General features: G+C 37.3%; 1 protein-coding gene across 17 annotated transcripts in view; it reads left to right on the forward strand.

The window, feature by feature from the left end:
• ELAVL2 (ELAV like RNA binding protein 2) overlaps positions 1-17174 on the forward strand; it is a 161085-nt gene extending 143911 nt beyond the window's left edge. For 8 of the 17 annotated variants that reach the window (XM_055350522.2, XM_055350519.2, XM_004047885.5 and 5 more), the window contains 4 exons: positions 2147-2300; positions 5698-5923; positions 13790-13828; positions 14389-17174. In XM_055350522.2, the coding sequence (XP_055206497.1) occupies positions 2147-2300; positions 5698-5923; positions 13790-13828; positions 14389-14719 (750 nt within the window). In that variant the 3' untranslated portion in view covers positions 14720-17174. The remainder of the gene's footprint in view (positions 1-2146; positions 2301-5697; positions 5924-13789; positions 13829-14388) is intronic. The other 9 variants (XM_055350525.2, XM_055350520.2, XM_004047882.5 and 6 more) reach the window with 3 other exon arrangements.
• Positions 17175-18849: the final 1675 nt, after the last annotated feature.

Below are 18849 nucleotides of genomic sequence, written 5' to 3' on the forward strand. Positions count from 1 at the left end.
AAGATTTGATTCCATCTAAGTTACATTAATCACTTGAAATTAGCCACTTGTTCTTCACTTACATTTAAGTTCCCCAATCTTCATTGTTCTTAAGAATTTAGGCATAGAGAAAATAAATAGCGTATGAATAGTTACGTATGTTTTCTCCACCACTATTCCAAATTCCTTGTTTCTTCTGTAGGACAGGACAGTGCTAATATCACTTCCAAATATAGCCTTTGGAACAACAGGTATATTTTCACTTGTTAATGAGCAAACGGTTTGAATAAAGAAGAGTATTAAATGTTAACACCATTGGGGCAGGGGTGTGAAAGATAACGAGGTCTTTATAAAGTAGTATAAAATGTGGCTTATATTTTTTTCTGGAAAGCCAAGAAAAAGTGGCAACAGAGAGCTGTGGGTACAATTCAAATTATGGGGAAAATGTTTGGTGCTTCATACTAAAAGTTATTTAAGTATTAGTGTAAATTGGGAAAGTTTGTTGTTAACTGGATTAAAGGTGGGTACCAATAATAAAATGAGCAGGCAGTAGTTATCACTTTACCTCAGCAAATCAGTCCCAGACACATTGACCATTTTTAGTAATAATCTGAGGAAGGCGTATATTGTGAAATTTCTGTCCCTTGAAGTAGGCTAGTCCAGAATATTACAGCTAAACCAAAGGGAATGCAATCAGGAATAGCTCATGAGACTAAATGTTGGCAAAGATAGGTTATAGGCAGAGAGTCATCAATTACAATTGGGGCAGGAGATCTGGATGACTTGAACTGACCCTTAAATGCTCTGGTTCAGTAAGCCGTTGTGGATCTGCATGATCAATGGGGTATTATTGGATGGGCTTTACTCACCAAATGTGTTAGCGTCTATCACGTCAGGCACTCACTAGGCATTGAGGATACAGTGATGACCAACAATGATGTGGCTTCTTCCCTCACAGAGTTTACATGAGGAATGGTGATTATAAACAAATACATGCAGACCTATTTTGTCTTTTGTCCTTGTAGGATTTTGTATACCGTATCTCAAAGACATGAAACTTTTTGAAAGTACATACAGTGGCAGGCAAAGTTAATTATAGGGACTTAAGACCTTTTGAAAATCAAGGTTAAAAAGACCTGTGGATGAGAAGACAACAGACAAAGGATAATGAGGGCTTGTTCACACATTCAAATCTCTGGGAATTTATGGACAATCCTACAGCATATATCAAAAGAGCGTACTTACTGATAAGGGTGAATTTTTTTTTTTAGAAATGTAGCACTACAACCCACACAGATGTGAGAGGCTAGAAAACAAAAATGTCTCCATGAATTTGGAATCTTTAAGCTTAGAATGATTGGGCCTAAATCCGTGTTCTAGAGCAGGTGTTCCCAACCCCTGCCCATGGACCCATACCAGTCCGTGGCCTGTTAGGAACCAGTGCACACAGCCAGAGGTGAGCAGCAGGTGAGCCAGCATTATTGCCCAAGCTCCACTTCCTGTCAGATTAGCTGCAGCATTAGATTCTCATCAGGGCACAAACCCTATTTTGAGCTGCACATGCAAGGAATCTAGATTGTGCGGTTTTTATGAGAATCTAATGCATCCCCCACCATGGTCCATGGAAAAATTGTCTTCCACAAAACCAGTCCCTGGTACCAAAAATGTTGGGGACCACTGCTCTAGGGGATTGGCCCCACAGAAGACAGCCTATTATTGTGAACAGTACTGTGCTGTATGCACCACTGGTCTGTTTTAAGAACTTTAAGTTTTAGTGAATTAAAACTGGACTAAAGGTGGATACCAATGATAAAATGAGCAGGCAGTTGTTAAATCACTGTACCTCTGCAAATTGATCCCAGACCCATTGACCATTTTTAGTAATAATCTGGAGGATGGGATATATTGTGAAATTTCTGTCCCTTGCAGTAGGCTAGTCCAGCATATTACAGATACTCTTCCCTGTCCACCTAGGGAAGAGGGAATGGGAATACTACTACCCATTTGTCTAGAATTTTCCTGGAAATGAATAAAGCAGTTAGCACCTGACTTGCTTGAACTTCAGTGTTCTATGCTGTTCATGGGAAAGTTACCGAGGCAGTTTTTGAGTTTCTAAAGGGAGGTGAGTGAGCGTGCGTATACATTTAATTTTATTTTCCTTTTCCAGGTTTCCTATGCTCGCCCAAGTTCAGCTTCTATCAGAGATGCAAATTTATATGTCAGCGGACTTCCAAAAACAATGACCCAGAAGGAGTTGGAACAGCTTTTTTCACAATATGGACGCATTATTACTTCTCGTATTCTTGTCGACCAGGTCACTGGTAAGTAGACAGCCACTCCGGACAGTCTTTCCCTGTCTCTGACTAGCAGATTGTGAAATATTCTGTCTTTCCATGTAGCAGTCTTGCTTCTAGAACATATCAAAAGGTATATGTGGGCCAGAAAATGCAATTTTCTGCTGGAATTGTTCATAAATATGCATGGATAAAAATAGATTGTGGAGTATAGTGAGCGTGCTTGAGTCATTTCCACCCTGAAGGTGCAGGATTGAAGCCTGTTTCGTGGCTTGTAATAAATTGATAGATGCTATAATCTTCATTTCCAAGCCACTGTGTGATAAAAGCCCCCATCCTGCTTATAAAGTACTAATAAACAACCTTTCTTCTGTCAAAAAGCAAAGTTTAATGCAGCGGTATGCAGCTAGTTCTCCAAGGGAGGATTACACAACATCCACACTGGTAATTGCTGTTCAGGCGGTTTTCCAGGTTCATGCTGTGCTGTATGGGCATATGTAAGAGTATGAAATTTTGAATGTTAAAAATTTATTTTATTCCTAATATCACTGTTGGCCCAACTGAAATGGGAAGACTAAAATGTTCATTAAAACTCTTGAATGTAAGGGAGTTGTTCTGCCAAATCTTAGTTAAAAAAGCTATAGCGATATAGATTTGATTATGAATTTTAAAAATAAAATACAGATACAATTTTCTATTATAAAAGCAATACTTGGCCAGGCACAATGGCTCATGCCTATAATCCAAGTACTTTGGGAGGCCAAGGTGGGCGGATCACCTGAGGTTGGGAGTTCAAGAGCAGCCTGACCAACAGAGAGAAGCCCCATCTCTACTAAAAATACAAAATTAGCTGGGTGTGATGGCGCATGCTGTAATCCCAGGTACTCAGGAGGCTGAGGCAGGAGAATCACTTGAACCCCAGAGGTGGAGGTCACGGTGAGCTGAAATCATGATATTACACTCCAGCCTGGGCAACGAGCAAAACTCCATTTCAAAAAATAAGTAAAAAATAAAATGAAAGCAATACTTGTTCTTTAGGAAACAGTTAAAAAATAGAGAAACATTGTGAGGAGGAAATATTAGCTGTAGTACCGTAGACTGAAGCAGCCACATGAAGATTTGTGAGGTTGTTTTTGTTTGTTTTTTTTAAGGTAGCTTTTCTCCTCACTGTTTGTTTCTCTCCCCCCCACCCGCATAATAATAATACCGTGGAGGCATGTTGTATATTACAATCTCTAATTCTTTTGAAGCAGTGACTTCAGAAGAAAATTCAGCCAGATTTTTCATTCATCAAGTGAAGATCCATTTAGTTGATCTGAATCTAATCAGAGGAGCCCATATTACCTGCCTCTGTGCTGTTAATTGGCTTCATAGGAAGCACCACCTTTAGAGTTCTGAGTAGAGAGAGCTAGCACTACATGCATGCCTGCGAAAATAGCCTACAGATTTTGCTGTCATGAGACTATTTAGTCAAGTGAGAGTATATAAAATACAGCCTCCTTAACTGTGTTAGTTAATTCATAATACTTATACATTGCCACCCTGTGTTGTTATCACGTAGACTAATAATGGTGTTAAATAGAAATCCAGGCCTAGAAATAAAGATGAATTTGTTCAAAGCAACAAAAATATTTTTTATTTCATTTGTGCTTTCTAATTCATTCATTCTGAGATCTTGTGAAATGAGAGTACGTTTCACCTATGACACAAAGTGCGTCTCATCTTTTACCTGCTAGTCCATCACAGGTGGACCTAGCTTGTTTTAGTCTGCGGTTCTCAAGTATGTCCCGCACCTGCAGTATCAGCAGTCTTCTGGAACCCTGCTAAAAATGCAAATTCTTGGGCTTCATTCAGAACCTACTGAATAAATCTCTGAGGGTGAGCCACAGGTTGTTCTTATGTATGCTTAAGTAGGAGGACCACTGATTTATGTGACTCTAGCTGTGTAGAGGCTGTTTTTTTTTTTTTTTTGCTAATCTGATGCTTTTCTAATGGAACAGCTAAATTCTAGAGGTTATTAATTCTTAATAGGCACTAGTCGATAAGTGAAAGGATTTGCTATCATTTCACTATTTATTCTTCATACTTAAGGCTTTCAAAGTGAACTTACTCAATTTACCTGAAATGAAAAATGAAACCCTGCAATTTTCTTATTCAGCCATCAGGTGGTAATAATGTGCAATGCATGCTCTTTAAATAGAAAAGGTAAAGTGATAGGGGCTGTCTTAGATACGCATATGTGGAAAAAATGCTTTATCTACATTAGAAAATTCTTAGTCATTGACCTTACACAGTATTAATTTTAAAGCAAGTAGACCTTCTTTCTTTTTTTTTTTAAGCTCCTCCAAGTATGATGGTCCAGTGCTTTCTCTCTGCATACCTTTCTTAGTAACCCCTGTTATTTTTTCTTCACTGACATACTCTGAATCATCTATACTTTCTTGCTATTCGTCTAATCTGGTCCTGCTAGTACTCATTTACTTGCCAAAAAAAATTTCCCTGCCACTGCTTATCTCATGATGACCAGCTGTGGCCACCCCACTAGCCTGTTCACGCTAATTAAATGGAATAAGCTGGGTTTCCCTCTACAATTTTTCATAATCTGGAAAGGTTCTTGGCTATCCTTTCCCATTTGTGTCTTTCACACTGGGCAGAATGTGGGGCAGGGAGTGATCTTCTGTAGTCAGGAGTGATGCTGCTGAGGTCAGAAAGCTTTGATGCTTTACTTCTAGAAATTTATTTATTTTTAAAATCTACGTCTTTTCTTTTTCTCCATATAATATTTTTCTGTAATAAAATATAGCTAGTCAGAAGCACAAGAGAGCTTCAGAGAACTGGAAGAGCATTTTCAGGCATTTTTTTCCTAAAGGACCTATATCCTATGCAATATTATTAAGCTGAATATATTATTTAAAATTTCAACCGAAATGTCTTTCTACCACAGTGTATGTATTTTTAGCATAGCTTTGTAGCATTTTTAGCAAATTCTTCTTTCTGTTCTCCTTGTTTCAAGGACAGGAACTACTGTGTCCCTCATTTCTGAGCTGTTTATCCAATAGCACAATTTGAAAAATGGAACTCCGGTACACTGTTGACATTAAAAGAGTGTACGGGAGGGAGGTGGGAGAGAGAGAAAACATGGACACGCTTGTGTTTTCTTGTCTTAGCTGATTGGAATGCATGTGATAATGGGTACTCAGATTATGTAAGTGACAATAATTTTTCTAAAAATGCAAAATTGTGGTTCTAAACTGAATGGCTAGTAAGTAAAGGGGAAAGTTTCCTCCTGGTGTGATTTTGTGGGAAATGTTATATGTAGGTGAAAACATGTTCTTGAGAAGGAAAAATTAATGTGTCCTTTCTTCTCTCCTTCCCTTCTCCTTCTGTTCCCTCTTTTCCAAATCTTTACTCAAATCTACCATAGGCATATCAAGGGGTGTAGGGTTTATTCGATTTGACAAGCGAATTGAGGCAGAAGAAGCTATCAAAGGCCTAAATGGCCAGAAACCTCCCGGTGCCACGGAGCCAATCACTGTAAAGTTTGCTAATAACCCAAGCCAAAAAACCAATCAGGCCATCCTTTCCCAGCTGTACCAGTCTCCAAACAGAAGGTATCCAGGACCGCTAGCTCAGCAGGCACAGCGTTTTAGGTAAGTCTGGTTTGGTTCTTGTGCCCAGCTACTAAACTGAAAGAGAATACTCAGGTTTACTGTCCAGTACTTTTATTGACAGGATTTCTGGTTTGCTTTTGTCAGTGTTGTTGCTTTTATTACTATTAATTTTTCATCTCCATGGGCACAGAATCTACTTGAGGAATAGTGTCTTTTGCTAATATTGAAGGTGGGGACCAAAGGACAGTAACCTACAGCAGTGATTCTTAACCAAGGGTGATTTTTGCCTCCCAGGGAACATTTGGCAATGTCTAGAGGTATTCATGTTGGCACAACTTGTGGGGGTGCTACTAGCATCTAATGGTAGAGGTCAGGGATGCTGCTAAGCTCCTACAATGTACATCATAGCCCCAACAACAAGAAGTTACCTGGCCCAAAGCATCAATAATGCTGTGGTTGAGAAATTCTAATCTGTAGATTTCTGGGGTTATCTGAATTGTTTCCACGGCTTCAGATTTCCTCTTTTTTTTCTTAAAGGATTTTATTCTCATGTGTCAATTTTTAGGTCAAGCTGTTTCTGTTACTTCACTTTATAGTATGTGCACCATTAAGGGTATATAACCTATGTGACTACATGAAGTTTCTACAAATGAGTTCCTCTCTTCCTTTTCAAAATTGTTTACAAACAGGTTGGCAGACTTTCTCTGTACAGTACCAGATAGTAAATATTTAACTTTATGGGTTATGGTCACTGTTGGATCTGTCTTGTTTTTGTTTTTGTTTTTAAACAACCTGTTAAAAATGTAAAAGCCATTCTTAGCTTATAGCCCATACAGCAACAGGTGGGAGGCAGTCTCCATTTGGCCTGTCAGTTATAATTTACTGACCTCTCTGTAGTTCATAGAATGACCGTGGCTTTAGCCCAAAGAAGACACTCTATCTCACTGACAGGCGTACATATGCTAACTGTTTAAGTTTTATTCTGATCCTGGGATAATAAACCAGGAGTCAGTCAAAAAATCTCTAATCTGCATTTGAGAAGAACAATGACTTTAAGAAGTTAAGCAGAGCAGAGAGTTTTTGGTTTCATAAGCAAGTCATGCAGTTTTTATTTTCCAGGACATTTTTAAATATCCTTTTTGGCCATATGGTATACTATACCCAGAATGCTATCTAACCCCACACTGATTTTTAAAAATTATTTCCAAGTGCATGTCAATTTTATTTATTTCATTCATGGGACAGAATAATTACCAAAAATATAATCACAAATATAACCTAATAAGATCAGGAGTTATGTTTTCTAGCTTAAATGTATGCATTTATTTTTTTCATTGGAATATTTGCAGTGCTGAAGAGAGTGGAGATAAAATCAGTTAAAATAGCTCCTTTTAAAAAAATACTAAATTATGTTGCTTGAGATATGAGAAGGAAATTTATTACGAATGCCACATTAAATTTCAACTTAAGTTGGCCTTTGCTGTGGGAGAAGAGGTGGTACTGTCAAAAGCATTGAGCCTTGTACTTCATGCTCTGCTGTGAGGAAAAGGCATTGGTATTAAAAAAAAAAAAAAAACAAAAAAAACAACCTTTGCCACCTTTGACTTCCCATGGTAGTGGTGATCAGACTAGTGTGGGAGATGCGTGGGGCTGCCTGATGCTTGCCTTTGTGGAGAAAGAAGTCTCAGAAAGCCCCTTTTCAGCTCTGCACATAGGTTTCCTCTGTGACATCTTAAGTGAATAATATATGTATAAATATACTTTTTAAAATTGCAAACGTAGGATGAACAAGCCTGAAGGAATTTTACAGGTATTTCCTAGGCAGCTTGTCCAGTTAATTTCAGAGCTCTTTGGGGCCTTGAAAATGATCTCGAGTTTAGATAGAACAAAGTTCTTCCTAATGTATTGATTGATTTTTAACATTGTGAAGTTATAAAATGTTTGCTGTTAGTGGAAAGCTATATATAAGTTACTTTTTTTTTCCAGATTGAAGCAATGGTTTTGTTTGATAGTTATTAAGTAAAACAAAGTTCTTGGAATCAAGATTGAATTCTTAGGAAGATTGAGAAGACAGGATTTGGGAGAGTGCCTGATTATTGAAATGGCAAGGCTTGTAGGTGACTCAGGTGCTAGGTTGTTGATGGGTGTCAGCCCTTAGGTTTACCTAGCCTCCATCCCTGCAGGCTCTGTGCTTTTTATTTTTGGTTGAGTAAAGCTTTACAGGATGTTCTTATGGTCAAATTTAATTATCTTTTTCTGGCCCATTCTGTGTTTTTATCTTTTAGTACCATATGTTATCATTAACTTGAAAATGCTTTTTCCTTGACTCCTATAGAAGGACATTTTGGAAGAAGAGAATAAGAGATTGTCAGTTGTAAGGGAAACTTGGTTTCAGAATATGGGAGAAATTGTTATTCTCTCTTCAGATTTTTAACTGTTGTCCCATTCACCCCATTTCTCATTCCTCCCATGATCCCTGTCCAGATAATAAAATATGAACGAGTTAGTGTGCTCAGAGATAGTGTTTGATCTAGATTGGGTGTGTTGGAAGAAATCAGATTTCAGGTTCACCCTGATGTTTGATGCTTTTCTTTAATACAGTATATTGAACTTGGTTGTCATTATCTTGATTTCCACCCCACTCCCCCTTCTTCTTTCACCTGATAAAGAAACTTGAATTAAGGGCCTGCTTGTTTTGTTGGTATTTTGCTCTTTTCTGTACTTCGAGTCTAAATCATCACACAGATCTATTTTGTCCCTGATATTTGTGTTTTAATGCTCTTGCCTTGAGTTTTTGTCATCTTTCAGCAGACATGTAGAAAATTTCTCACTGTATTTTTATGTTCTCATAGTACCTTGGGAGTTGAGAGAGATTGAGCAATATAAGTTATATGTATTATAGTCAAGAATACTTCTAATAATCATAAAGTATGAGCCATATCTTTTATGGTCAGAAAATTAAAAATCCATATAATAAGGGTTAAGTTTAAAGGTGGGTTTGTGAGGTTTATGGCTTAGTCAACCTATGTGAATAATTAGAGAATTATTGTAATATGAGCACTGCTGGTCTAATACGCTTATTTAATTGACTGCAGTTTTCAAAATAGGACAAGCCTTATTTATTTGGATGGATGGTGTAATTCAAGCCCCTTAAGTATATTCTTGGGACATGATATCAGAATTAAACTTTAAGCCAAATTTTTTCATGTTCTTTTCTGTGAAACAGCTTTAATTTTATTGAATATGATCTAGTGTAATGACCTGTGTGCCTGCTTCTATGAGCCTTTATGCATTTTTTAAAAAGCCTTTTAAATCAGCACTTGAGTTGCCTTTAAGGCATGACGTACTGGTTGCATTATCACAATTTCCTTTTGGAAGAAACCGGTATCAATCCCCTTGAATACTTTGCCTCTTTCTTAGAGGACAGATGATACCATCTAATTGAATAAGGCAGTAAGGCAGTAAGAAGATGGTCTTGTTGTGGATAATTTCCAAGCAGTTCTTGGTTGGTGCTTTGGAGAGATTTTGATAATCATTATTTGTGGGATTCCGAGTATATTTTCTTACCCATCAATAACTTATCTTCCTATTTTTATTTCTGACTTTAATCGGGTTCACATTTCCCCTTACTTACATGTAGGCCTTCCCATAGTCCATCAGCTAATTTTTTTAGAAATTAGGCAGGTACTTTATTTTTATTTTCTACTTATAAACACCTAGCTTTAAAATAGGAATGATCTGATACATGGTTCTGTTCAAAATTTTGACAGGTTATAATTGGAGCTGTGGTCCTGTTGATAGAAAAATATTTATACGCATCTCTCTCCTATGTGCCTTTTTCATAAATTACATATGTACATGGGCGTATGCTATTCATTAAATTATAAACTAATCAAACATAAAAAAGGATAAAGATGAGACAATCTATATTAAATGTCTTGCTAATTACTATACTGGCTGGCTTCATTTTCCATGTACCTAATATCTTAATAAATGTCTTTTAAAGCAAGACCATAAAATAATTTCAGATATCTCATCTGACTTCATGTGATGCATGTTGTATTATCTTGTGTCTAACCTTATAATGTAGCTTGTACTAAGAGTAGGAGAAATAATCGGCTCTCCCTTTCCTTATTTACTTGTATTTCCCTTACTGGTACCATTCTTTACTCTGATTTATATTTGTAGTAATCTTTTTTTAAGTTACTTTTTCTTTAAATGGAGGTCATTTTAATTAAAGCAGGTTATCCGGTCTAATCCTCCATATCTGCTTGCTGTGTTATTTGTAAAATGGATTTTGTTCAGGCTAAAGAGCAGGGGAGAGTGCCACTGGCCACCTCTCCCCTTCGATGATTGCTCAGTCTTCCCCAGGGAGGCAGGTGATACACAGGACTGAGAGGGTACTGGGTTCAGTGCATCTATTAAATATAAGTAAAAAATACTTTATTTTAAATACATATTTATTTTATATTTTATTTTAAATATATATTTAATGGATACTTTAATATTTACCTTCCATGATGTACTACATTATCATCCACACCCCTCCCTGAGATATTCTGGAGGCAGCTAGCTTGCTCTCCATTTAAAAATTGACTTCCATTTATAAATGACCATAAATAAAAGATGGCTGGGCGTGGTGGCTCACTCCTGTAATCCCAGCACTTTGGGAGGCCAAGGCGGGTGGATCACGAGGTCAGGAGATCGAGACCATCATGGCTAAATGGTGAAACCCCGTCTCTACTAAAAATACAAAAAAAATTAGCCGGACGTCGTGGTTGGGTGCCTGTAGTCCCAGCTACTCGAGAGGCTGAGGCCAGAGAATGGTGTGAACCCGGGAGGCAGAGTTTGCAGTGAGCCGAGATCACGCCACTGCACTCCAGCCTGGGCGACAGAGCGAGACTTCGTCTCAAAAATAAATAAAATAAAAAGATGTCCTTGAGCAGTGGACAGACCCAGCAGACATACTTCTAGGGGCTTGTTGTAGTAGTCCTTGTGTTTGAGCTGCTGCACCATTTTCTCTTACAACTGCCTGTGTTACAGTTTGCCAACTGCTACTGGATTTGGAGTGAATGGTGCCCATGTAGAGCACCCGCTGCCTTTTCTGAGCTCCCATGGGAAACATGAATGTGTGGCACCGAGAAAGCTAGGAAATACTTCTGGGCCCAGATGAATACAGTCAGGGGGCTTCAGCAGTGCCTGGGCACTGTTTTCTAGGTTCCATGCTTCTCGCTACACTCGTTGGTGATGGAGGAGAAGAAAGATTAGAGTGGATAACTTGGCTTAGTTCCAAAGGACCAATTTTTTTCTAAAATGAGAGAGAAGTGAAGGAATCAGTGAAGATCATGGTATCATATAAAACTTCACAGATAGGGTAAAAAAGATGCCCTATCATAATTTGGAGGGTCCTCAGAGATCCTGTTATAAAAAATTGGAGACCTCCTGTCTGGGGATGCCAGAGATGGAAGTGAGGGAGATGGAGGATGGAAAACGAAATGTTTCTCCCTCATTGCATGTACAGTCATGCATCACATAACGTTTCAGTTAATCACATGTACGACCGTGGTACCATAATATAGTAGACTGCAAAAAATTCCTATTGTCTAGTGATACCATAGTCATCCTAATATTGTGCAATGCATTACCTTTTCTGTGTTTAGATATGGTTAAATACACAATACTTAGCATCGTGTTAGAATTACCTACAGTATTCAGTACAGTGACATGTTATACAGGTTTGTAGACTGGGAGCCATAGCCTATACCATATAACTAGGTGTGTGGTAGGCTATTACCATCTAGGTTTGTATAAGTGCATTCTACGATCGTACAACAACGAGATCACCTAGTGACACATTTTCAGAACATATCCCCATTGTTAAAAAATGCCTGACGGTAATTCACTTCAGGGGCAGATTTGGTTTCTACCCTGTTTGAAAATTCTGAAAACTCATCTGTCTCTGGGCGTATGCTTGGTGTCCTGAGTGGGTGGTAGCAAAGCATGACCTGTCCCTACATGGATGCAATTAATGGGCATAGATGGTGTAACTTTTGAGTGAGTTGATAAGGTGCCTCTGCATTCTGGGTCTTCTAGCACTTTGGTTGGAGACCTCAATATGTGGTTCTCTTCTACAGGTAGCATATGCCAAATGCATTCTGTGTTGATCATTCCAGCAATTTGATAAAATTGTATTGTTACTTTATGATTGGTGATGCTAATATGTGTTTGTCTTTATTGCTGGTATTTGTGACCCTTATTCTTGACTATAAAGGCATGGCATCTTTGACTGTACTTACCTCTGCAAAAAATAAAACCCCACATCTTTTTACTTATGTGCAGACAAGGTCATCCAACCAATCCTCTTAGTAGTTTTCATTCTGGACTAAGTTGACCATAATTTTGGTAACCTCATTGTCTTTATTTGGTCATCACATATTTATTATAAACTATTAATGACCCTGGCTTGTGCTCAGTGGTGCAATGAGAGGGTGGTGGGTCAAGGCACGCACACACACACACGCAACACGCACACAGAGACACACTCACACACAAAGATCTTTTGTCGTTGTGGTCTGTTCTGTTTCCTTACACTTTGCATAAGCTCAGTTCTTTTCATCTTTACAAAACAAAATTTTCAGTGGAGACTGGGGGCAGGGATGTGGGAGGCTATATATTTCCCCATTCTGAAAGACCAGATGAGATGTGTTTTGGCTTTTACAAAACTAAAAGGTGTTGCTTTTGCATGTGTACTTTAGCGTGACTTGATGCCACAGGTTAGGCGATAAGGTTGAGACTTTTCAAACTTACCTTTCATGGGTGTTAAAGAAAAAATTCTCACCCCCACCCCCGGTCCTGGAAGGACAACCCTGGGATGTCTTTGGAGAGTGTTGAGCATTGTAGCAGTTGAGGGTGGTTGTGGGCTATGTATTAAGTTATGCCTCCTCCTCAGAACACATAATTAGTTGGTAAGCACTGTGGAAATTTGGGACATTAGAGTGGTGTTTTGAAACTGATAAAGAAGAGTCAAATGCTGTAAAACTAATATTTGATATAGGAAAAAGGTAGAAGGTTTTAAAGAGTACTTACACCCCCACCCCCACCCATATTTACTTTCTGTGAACATTTTAAGTGAGGCTCAGATTGGCTTGTTTTGTTTCCTACCTGGCCTTTGAAAACTGAGTAGGACGACACTTCCTGTAGCATAATTTGAATACAGCATCCAGATCAGGATCTGAACTCTTGGCTTTGTTGCACACTGGAGTGATGGATTTTTCTTTTTTCCTTCTCTAGACCTCAGCTGAGCACATTTGAGAAATGGGAGGGTTAGCTTGGGTTGTCCATAAGGTTTTTTCTACCTGTAATTATACCTCCTTGATTCTAAGAGATGAAAGCCCTTCAAAGTTGGGAAATGAAAGGAAAATATATAGAATTCTGTAACTTGCAGAGTTTGAGTATCAATGCCATAATTGACTAGCCCTGTGGTCTTGAGCAAGCCACTTAAACCCTGTGTGCCTTAGGTATGTGCAGGCACCAACAGAGTTGTGAAAATCAAAAGTAGTATAAAGAACATGTAGCTATACATTGATCACTTTGAAGCTACCTGATGAGAACCCTAAAGTTAACTATCCCAGAGCTTTCGCACTTCCTCTCTGAAAGGTATCCTCAGATGACCGTCACTGTGTCCCATGTACTGACCCTTGTAGAGAGAAACCATTCATTGGAAGAACTGTCCTGTGGCAGTCGGTGCCCATTAGCTTAAAAACGTAAAAAGACCCAGCATTCTGAGTCTTCACATATAATCAGTGTACAGATATCCCCTCGGAAGATGGCAGTAATGAGCCCAACTTTCTTGAACATGAAGGGGAAAAATTAAAAACTGAAGTTTGCTAAATGTGTGTTTTGCAGGTTGGACAATCTGCTCAATATGGCTTATGGAGTAAAGAGGTAATGATAGAGGTTCATGATACTCATAATCCCTTTCCACAGTTGATTGGTTTCTTTGATTTTGGGAGTGCTATTCACACCCCTCATAAGTTTTTGTTGGGTTTTATTTTGCATGTGCAACCTAATGAAAAGCTGCTCTTTGAAGCACAATTGACTCAAGAAATTTTTATACCACCGGATGCCACCTGGTCTTTTAAAAACCCATCATTTGTTTCGTATTGCCTTACGACGTTACAGCATGTTTACGTATGTGTTGATCCCTTCCCCTGCCAATCCTGCTTAATTCATGAAGCCAGTTCTAAATATATTTCTTTGCTATTGTGGATGATATTTAGTACAGTGAATAATGGTCATTTCATAACTTATTAATATCTCAGTAGTCTAGCATGTCACTGCAAAGCCACACACAGACCTTGGTCAAAACATGAAATAGTTTATATATTTGCTGGGGGAGGAGAATTACTAAAATTCTTGGGCATGGAAAAGGTACAAGTTCATTGCCATAACCAACCTCTGTTTTTATTTTTTGTGTGTATGTGTGTATTTCCTATTCTGTTTAGCAGGTTTTCTCCAATGACCATTGACGGAATGACCAGTTTGGCTGGAATTAATATCCCTGGGCACCCTGGAACAGGGTGGTGTATATTTGTGTACAACCTGGCTCCTGACGCAGATGAGAGTATCCTGTGGCAAATGTTTGGGCCTTTTGGAGCTGTCACCAATGTGAAGGTCATCCGTGACTTTAACACCAATAAATGCAAAGGTTTTGGATTTGTGACTATGACAAACTATGATGAGGCTGCCATGGCGATAGCTAGCCTCAATGGATACCGTCTGGGAGACAGAGTACTGCAGGTCTCCTTTAAGACAAACAAAACGCACAAAGCCTAATGAGCTCTTGTCCTCAGTCCATTTATATATGAAAACTATACAACAAAGGCAAGTTAAGAGAAACTTTATACATTAGTAAATGTCTTTGTAAGTCAGTGTTGAGATGGGGATAAAACGACTACTTAGCATCCTAAGAAATATGTGAGATTTTTTATTGCTAGTATTTGAATTAAAACTTCTTAAATATCTTTTATGTTTGAATATGGACAAGAGGTACAGGGTTTTTACCTGTCACATTGCATTCTATTGCCTTCTTTGAAGAAGGTGGACCTTTTAAAGTGTTTCAGCTAAGGGAAGACATTTCTTTTCTTTTTACATAACTGCCTTGAACCTGTGAGTAAATATTGAGGCTTTGTGTTGTAATTCTTCAGTTGGTTGTGTCTTTTTTTCCCCCCCTTTTTTTCCTTTTTCTGATTAGCTTTGTGTTTGGTTTACATTTAAAGCATTGCTGTTACGTCTGTTTAAGAGAAGTATTTTGAAGTTTACATTTTTATTTATGAAGTTTAAAACAGTATTTATTTTGTAATTATGATTTGGGTTGGGGAAGGGGGGGCTACATTATAAACGCTTATTGTAAGAATACTGGAGAACTTTTCGTAAAGCAGTACCTTGCCAAAGAGATAAGAGCCTCTTTGATGTGGGTTTAAAAAAAGCATCTATTTTTATAAAAAAGAAAATTTGGAGAAACTTTTTACTGGTCCTGGAACAAATATTTTGACTTGAATACTTTGAGAAATCTCTTCATATGACACCTAGTGAGCTTTTAAAATTTACCAGGAAATTTGCAGCGGTTGGAAAATTTAGAAAGATTTATGGTGTAGAAAATACTTTTGAGATCTTTGTATGAAAGGAGTAGAATCAATGGGGGGAAACACTGCTGGTTTCATTTTTGTAATCACCAGTGGAGCGTCTGATCATCCTGGTTATTATGTGATAGGTGGCTCACATTGATTTGTGATTTTGAAACAAATAAAAAAAATTTACAAAAGAATATATAAGAGCAGGCAAGAAATTTAAATTACCGAGAGATGGGGGAAAAAATCTGTTCTTCCTAAAGAAATCCCTTCAGATAGAGCTCATGGTGTTTAGTGATGTACTTGCAGTATTGTTTGAAGAATTGTTTTGTCTTAAGGAAAAAAGACGTTGCACATGATTTGTACTGCAGCAAATCAGCAAAAGTGATCTGAGTTGGATATATTTGAAGGTATTTTGAAAGTTACGTTCAAGGCTAACACCTGAGCTTTGTGTAATGTAAATAAGACCTTGTGTTTATGAACCTTTCAGCTAATTTAATTTTTTTTCCCTTACATGCCAAGTGATGTTCAGGTTTTGAATGTTTTTGTATCAGTTTTTTCCTTTGTAAATGGCATTAACATTGTTACTTGAGGTCTTGCTTAATCACTTTTGTTGTCCTGAGGACTTGAATTTACAGTGCATCAGATTTGTTGCTAATTTTGTCTGTAGATAGTCTAGCTTCAGCTGTTTATGGTGATGCTACATTTTCGTTTATAAATATGTTTGTGGTATAAAAAAATGAGTATAACCATAGGTTTTGAACAAATTTCCTTACATTTTTCATACAAAAATCATAAATATCTGTATGCTATTGAAATTTAACTTTGTATGATGCTTAAAAACCACTATTTGGGGAAATAATAAAATAAGTCTTTACCATGTATGAAAGAAATTTTAAAAAATACAAAATATTTTCTGATTAGCATCTAGCTTATAATAAATTTTCAAAAAAGCTGAAGGCAAAAATGCCTTCATCAGGATGCACTGAGAACTATATAGTTACGTCCTGCTTTTTGTATAAACTGAGATGCTCACATGCTTCCCCTTAGAACAGGCAATGTGCTATGCATAACATAGTTGTACATTATCTTTGCGGTTGCTTTGAGTTTTATTTTTTATTATTTAAAATTGTAGTTATAAAATTTTTCAGTATAGTACAGTACATATACTGTGAGGCGCGTGCTAAAGTGAATAAGCGAGTTTTCATGCTGACCCACTCAATGCTATTCAGAAATCAATTGGCTTAGCACTTTCTCATATCCTTAGGTGCATTTAGATTGTCAGAGTTAACCTTCTGCGTTTAAAAAAAAGAAAAACACTAAAAAATAAAATACATGTATATACTTAAAAAAAATAATAAGGTTTCCCTCAAGGGAAAACAGCAGCTACATGCTTCTTTCCTATACTACTGTAGCAAACCAAGGCATTGATGAGAGGGCATGCAAATTGTGCTTCACTTTACAGTGTTTATCAGAGCACTTAATAAAATGTAAGGCTGGTATTTATTTGAAGTTGTACAGTATGACTTAATTCACATCTGTTGGAATAGAAAATATATTCTGTTGAGTATTTAAGAGGCTGTACATGTTTTCTTTTGTGTTTGGATTCTTTGTACTTTTTCATGTTCAGTACATCAATAAACAAAGTTGAAGGGAAAGAACAGTGTGGTGAGTAGGTCTTTATACACAATTCGGGGGCACCTGTGCTCAGTCTAATAAGCAGACTTGCTTTCTTGAATTAAAAGAAGTTCCCTGAGAGTTTTAGTGGAAAGCAGTGTTACCTCTTAGAATTCCAAAAGGCAAGTTAATTGAAGTAGAACGTGCAAAAAATTTTTGGACTGAATGACACCTTCTGATTAGTTTTCAAGTACTGCTAAATGAGTAATTCTCACAAGAGAGCATACTCTGATCTGCTAGTTGTAAAGTTTGGGAAATCGGATATTGACACCATTTTATGGCTGGGATTCAACTTTCAGCTTTTTGCACAGATAATCACCCTTACACGTCAGTTAAAAACCAAATAGAAGGAAAGTAGCTTACTCGGCTTCCACTGGCAATCTTTAATTCCCTCATGGGATTAAGTGTTGCTGTGTGAAAGTTACTTTTTTGCACAAATGCTAGATTGTCAAGAGATTCTTCCCTAAAATCAGAAGTTCAGTTTCTATTAAGTTAGTGTTGTTGTGTGTCACACACGTTACAAACCATGAACTCTGCCAACCCCGTATTTTGCATACAAGTTGAGTTCTTGTATACACCCTTAACAGATCTGTGAAGGTTAAAAGGATTTCCTGCTGATCTTTTGTGAAAGGATTCTACTTCTATAGAACTTCAGACAAATGAGTATAATAATGAAACGCTTTTTTTTTAAACAAAGTATACTAAATGACTTATTTTAATTTTATTGTATCTGTCGGCTTTTTTGGTAGAAGCCATTCTAAAAGTAATTGTCTTGAATTCACAACCTACTAGTCAAGAGCGTAGTTGAGTGACGAGACACTTCCTTTTTTCAACATGCAATTAGTCTTAAATCTCCATACTCCCTCTTCTTATTATATGAATTTAATACTCTAATTTTGTGATGTTGGAACATCCTCCCCTCACCTCTCTCCTCTTGCATGTTTTATCGGTATTTTGATTGGTTTGCATGTCAGCAGTTCTTTTATAATTGAGCAGATAGTGGAAAAATTCTCAGCAAAGGAAGTTGGTATAGTAACTACTGGTATATTTGAGGAGAAATTTCGTCTTTCTCCCTTTTTTTTTACCTGTGCTTGGAAATTATCTCAATAATATTGAAATTCAGTTTTAGAGCGGCCAACGTGAAATTCTTAATGTTAACATCATTTTACATTATTTTAATCTGAGAAAAAAATGTTAGCAATTTAACTGTTCTGTTTTTTTAAGATAAACAGATTGCAAGATTTCTACTCTTTATAAGAGGTTTACAAATGAATTGTAGTGGAAACTGACAACTACTTGCTTACAGCGTTACCTAGAACAAAGAAAATGTGTTTTTTAATAAGTTTGTTGAAATTGTAGTACCTAGGCCTATTAACCTACTTATGGAGCAATAGGCCATATACCTTTTATTGGGTAGAAGAAAAAAAGAGGGGCATTTAGCTTTTTTATGCCTGTATTATACTGGAACCTCAAACAGTGGGACCGAACAAATACTGATAAACTCGTGACAGTTTATTATTATTGGATGAAGAGCATTTATAGTCTGTGATTGCAGTTAATAGCCCATATTTTTCTACTTCTAGTAGTATTCACACTCCTCCTCTGAAAATTTCCAAAAGTAGGCCCATCTCCCTTCAAGTTGGAAAGATTGAATATTTA

The sequence above is a fragment of the Gorilla gorilla genome, chromosome 13 (assembly GCF_029281585.2).
Source record: "Gorilla gorilla gorilla isolate KB3781 chromosome 13, NHGRI_mGorGor1-v2.1_pri, whole genome shotgun sequence".
Classification (NCBI taxonomy): Eukaryota; Metazoa; Chordata; class Mammalia; order Primates; family Hominidae; genus Gorilla; species Gorilla gorilla.